The sequence below is a fragment of the Nanorana parkeri genome, unplaced genomic scaffold (genome assembly GCF_000935625.1).
Source record: "Nanorana parkeri isolate BGI_ZX_2015 unplaced genomic scaffold, ASM93562v1 scaffold2283, whole genome shotgun sequence".
Lineage (NCBI taxonomy): Eukaryota > Metazoa > Chordata > Amphibia > Anura > Dicroglossidae > Nanorana > Nanorana parkeri.
Window position 1 is genome coordinate 120142 of NW_017308551.1, and position 4738 is coordinate 124879.

General features: G+C 39.6%; 1 protein-coding gene across 2 annotated transcripts in view; it reads right to left on the minus strand.

Annotated features, from left to right (window-relative positions):
- The window catches only part of ETV4 (ETS variant 4), a 63757-nt gene that overhangs the window by 18137 nt on the left and 40882 nt on the right, over positions 1 to 4738 (minus strand). For both annotated transcript variants that reach the window (XM_018573229.1, XM_018573231.1), the window contains exon 7: positions 647 to 703. In XM_018573229.1, coding sequence (XP_018428731.1) covers positions 647 to 703 — 57 coding nt within the window. The remainder of the gene's footprint in view (positions 1 to 646; positions 704 to 4738) is intronic.

Below are 4738 nucleotides of genomic sequence, written 5' to 3' on the forward strand. Positions count from 1 at the left end.
GAGGCAACAATTAAGCATGGGAATTTATATTTATCCAATATATATTTTTTGCACCTTTGCACATTTTGATCCAACAAGTTTGGTTATCTATCACATATCACTTGAAGTATTGGTTTATCAATATTTCTCATATTATATATATTATATCAGTTATCAATTGGACCCATAGCGCTGCATATTTATTTCCATTCATCTCTGAATTTATGTTGACACTGTCCTTCCTTCTGGAGGGTGGTTACTTTTGTTCCCCATGGTCCCTGTGTGTTGTAAAGTAGCCACCACTCCAAGCTCACTCCTGTGATGGACTACAATCTCATATTTAGTTTATTAATTTGTATTGAGGATTGTAGTCTATGATGAGGAGGCACCCTCCACAAGAAAGGACAGTGTCCACACGAATTCAGAGATGATTTGTTGATCCACAGCTGAGTGATACAGAAATAAAAAATACAGTTTTGTTAATAGTTAAGCTACTTGAATGCATTTTTAAGATGTAACTCCTGAATTTAGTGTCACTAAGGAAAAGAGAAAGCTGGAACAGATGCCAGGCAAAAGGAACATGCCAAAATGTCTGATGAAAGTGACACAACCTCAACCCCTACCTAACCTGTCTCTCATATCAACAATATGAAAGAAAAGTATTTACCATCCACGTTTGAGTAGGCCTCCATGTTTTTGTACATTGACTGACACCCGGGGACATCTGTAGAAAAAGGGAAAAAAAAAACTAAAAACAATTTGTTTGTAACTTCCTTAAACAAAACATGTTCATGTCCAACAACAAATTCAAAGTCCAACAACCCACAAACTAAACACTCCAAAAGTTGACTTGGAAAAAAGTGTAGGAAGTGATCTCCAAAATGTGCATGGTGAACAAGCAATTAGGCAGATGTGCTGTATGTTTATATTAGACCAAATCGGTGTATAAACACATCTGACAAAGCTTGTGCTATTTCCGTTAGTTACCTTCAGAGTTTATGCTGCTGACCCAGGTGCCAAAATTAGTTCAGTTACTGAAACAAAATAAAATATTGAGCGGATCAGTCTGACACAACTCTGAAAGGATTAAGTTTAGGTAGGTTGTTATACGAGTGCTGCGTTTTGGGTTCACCAACCAGCCAATGACCAATGCAACTTCCAAACTATACAGAAGAAAGGCTAAAAGGTGGCCATACACACAGATAGATAACCAACAGATTCCTCCATCCATGCTAAACATCACGGATAGACAGATTTTCCCTTCCAAGCTGTTGTATTCGGATAGCCGTTGCCAATGTTAGAATATCCCAACAGTGACTGCAGGTGATTGGGTGTAGTCACTGTTCAGCCAACAATTTTTTCACTTGGCTTCTTCATCAAAAGTCGTTAAAGAATTGCAAACCGGCAGGGCCACCCTCAGCTCGAATTTCAGCCGAGTCAGCAGGAGTTGGCTAAAATTCAAGCTATGTATTCAATGCTTTACTCTTCCATTGATGTTCAAAAATGTGACATGTACATACATTAAAGAACAACTCCAGGAATCTACAAAAAAAAAAAAACCACAACCTTTGCAATGGGGGTACCTCCACAGTGCAAGGGCTAACTTTTAATTTTGGTCTAGGGGCTCAAAAAGACAAAAAACAACTCACCTGATCCTTGAATTCATCTGGCTGCTAGACCAGTCCCCTCTTTTTACCCCAGGCTCCGGTGGTCTAAGTGCTGCTGACATCCTCACTTCTAATGGAGTTCATTCACCTGCATCAGACGTAAGGATGCTGAGGAACATACTGCAGCTGGAGCAGGGGGAGCAAGGAGCAAGTGCTGACAGCTGCAGCACCGAGAATCAGGAGAGTATATCTTCTGAATTCCAGCCCCTAGAGAAAGTGGAGGGGATTCTCCTTTCCACACTGTTTAGCATGAATGGGTGTCGCAAGCATTTTTTTCTCGTTCAGCCTACAGGGCTAAACAGAAAATGAATAGTGTATGGCTAGATTAAAGCTGACCATACACTGTATGAATTTCAGATGGTTCATCAAGAAATTGTTTAGTGGGTGGCCCTGTCTTCAACCTTCATCCTTCTCCTGAAAATGTTCCGACTGACTAGCTGTCAGAATACAATAGTCCAGTAGGAGATTCGTTCATCCGTGCGGTTTAGGTGGGCCAAGGAAGGCGGTCACCTTGAGAAAGTGGGGCCTCCATAACATTGGTGATTTTGTTTTTTCTTTGTACTTTTTTTTTTACGACCTTAGTAAGCATCTAGTTCTTAACTGCGAGTGCTGGCCATTTTAATAATTTGAATTAAACAGCATCACCATAGCAACACTGGCCCGCCAGCTGTGTTTTAACTACAAATCGCAACATGCCTCTGGGAGTTATGCCTGTAACAGTCAGTCTTGCAATGCCTCATGAGACTTCTAGTTCCACAACAGCTGGAGGACTGGTGTTGCCAACCCTGCCATAGGCCGTGCACCTTTTAGATGGCATAGAAAAAAGTACAGGTGTGGCATGGATTTTTGTCCAGTTAAAAGCGGAGAGGGGTTCAACTCCTTCCTCACTATCCAAAACTAGAAAGAAAACTTTGTGGTGGACATAGACTTTAATGCTTTGCTCTGTTTATTCAACTTAACTATTTAACCTGTGGTTTTGTGAACAGAGCTGAAGAGCTAGGAGTATCCAGTGAAAAGACAAGACGATACACTATATATTACACAATACTATCCAAAGCAACCAGCTTATTCCATTCTCAAACTAACTTTAGAAAACCAGCATTTGGAATCTGATAACCTCCTAAAAGGCAATACCTCCTAGTTCCCTTTCAATTACAGAAAGACCCACCCCACCCACTCCCATGAAAATCCTACCTACAGCCAACTCCTAGCATGAACATATGGAGAAGCTTCTTATATTGGACTCAGCATTTTCAATGGCGACTTTGCCTTTTATGGGAAAATTGACCTTGGTAAGTGTCAGTTTGTGTTCATCAATGCCATTCAATCTGTGGTGGTGTAGCCTGAGCTCGATGGTATTGATAGATTATAAAGGGACAACTTAAAAACACTTCATAAAATAAGCATTGACTTTAGATGAACAGTTAATAGTTTTGAGGAAGCGTTGAAACCCCCGTCAATTTATACTGCTGTTTGTGCTCCCAGTGGGGATGTTCACCATTTTCATTTGTCCTGGCGACTATCATCACTGGTACGGTGATAAGAGTTCAAAATACACCCTTTCACATATCCTTTCTGTCCCACATGGAATACACCATTTTCAGCTCTTGATCAATTGACGAATTTACACTTTGACCATACAGGTGAAACTCGAATAATTAGAATATTGTGCAAAAGTTCATTTCACTAATGCAACTTAAAAGGTGAAACTAATATATGAGATAGACTCATTACATGCAAAGAAAGATAGTTCAAGCCGTGATTTGTCATAATTGTGATGATTATGGCTTACAGCTCATGAAAACCCCAAATCCACAATCTCAGAAAATTAGAATATTACATGCAATCAATATACCATGCAACATAAAAAATTGCAACTGGCATTTTTTTTGTTCTGCAGGTCCTCTGCTTTCAGAAAATATAGCATTGTTTGGATGTTTGAAGCTGTGTTCTAGCCAAACATTCAGATTATATCATGTGTGTGCAAATAGTAAGAAAATGGTCTGGACAGCAAATGGTTAAGATCCTCAGGGGTAGTTCGGGTAGTTCATGTCTATGTATAAGGCCACAGGCTATAATGGTATATCCAAAAAAATACAAAATGTAAGTTTAAATGGAAGTTCCTAAAGCTGCTCATATTAAGTGGCCAAGAAACACACAAATAAAAATAAAAAAAAAACCCGCCAACTTCTTGCCATTCATAAACTTCTGTTCCCCAGCTCATAACTGCAGATTCTATTATCAACCAGCAGTGAGGTAAGAGGCTTAATGATTAGATACATAATAAACACTTCAATAAAATATTTTAAACACACATCTATACGACAAGTTAACCCTTTCACTGCCGCTGATGGAAGGCTAACATTGCCAAAAGCACCCACTTATAAACAGACTCTCAGAAGCTTCAGGAGTCGGGAGTTTGTGTACATTTTGTCACTGAATGGTTTGTAGTAGAAGTGATTTAGACCGCTTTAAAGCTGACCGATCATTTCTACATTCTCACAAATTTGCAGCTACACTTCCTAATCACTCCTGAAAGAGAACCCGTCGCCTACACTATGCCATTATTACATAGGGGGCTTATGTGATAGCAATAGAGCTAAAGAAAAAAAAAAGAAAAAGAAATTAAAGTTGAATAAAATTGAAACAAAAACACCCAATGAAGCCCCTCGTCACCAAGTAGATACGACTGCAAACGTACATCAGGTGCGCCTGTGTACAAAAACAATAATTGGACCACGCATTCGGTATCATAATTCTAGAGTCATCATTCACTGTTAACTCTAAATTGATGAGCTTTTGCGTACAAAGGTTTTTCATGGTTTCAAGGGTTTGCAGTAAAAATAATTTAAGCATTTGTTACTGAAAATACAGATTTGATAAGCAGTTTTGCCAATATTATGTGATATAAAAAAATTGCAACTGCTTGCATTTTATTCTACGGAGTCTCTACTTTTAGGGGTTTAACCACCTCCTGTCCGCCAAACGTTGAAAAATGGCTGGACAAGTTCTGGGTGGGCGTCTTTAAGACGTCCTTCGTGCCCACGTGCCCCCTGGTGTGCATGAGTGGGAAACTAACCCATCCCCCCCCC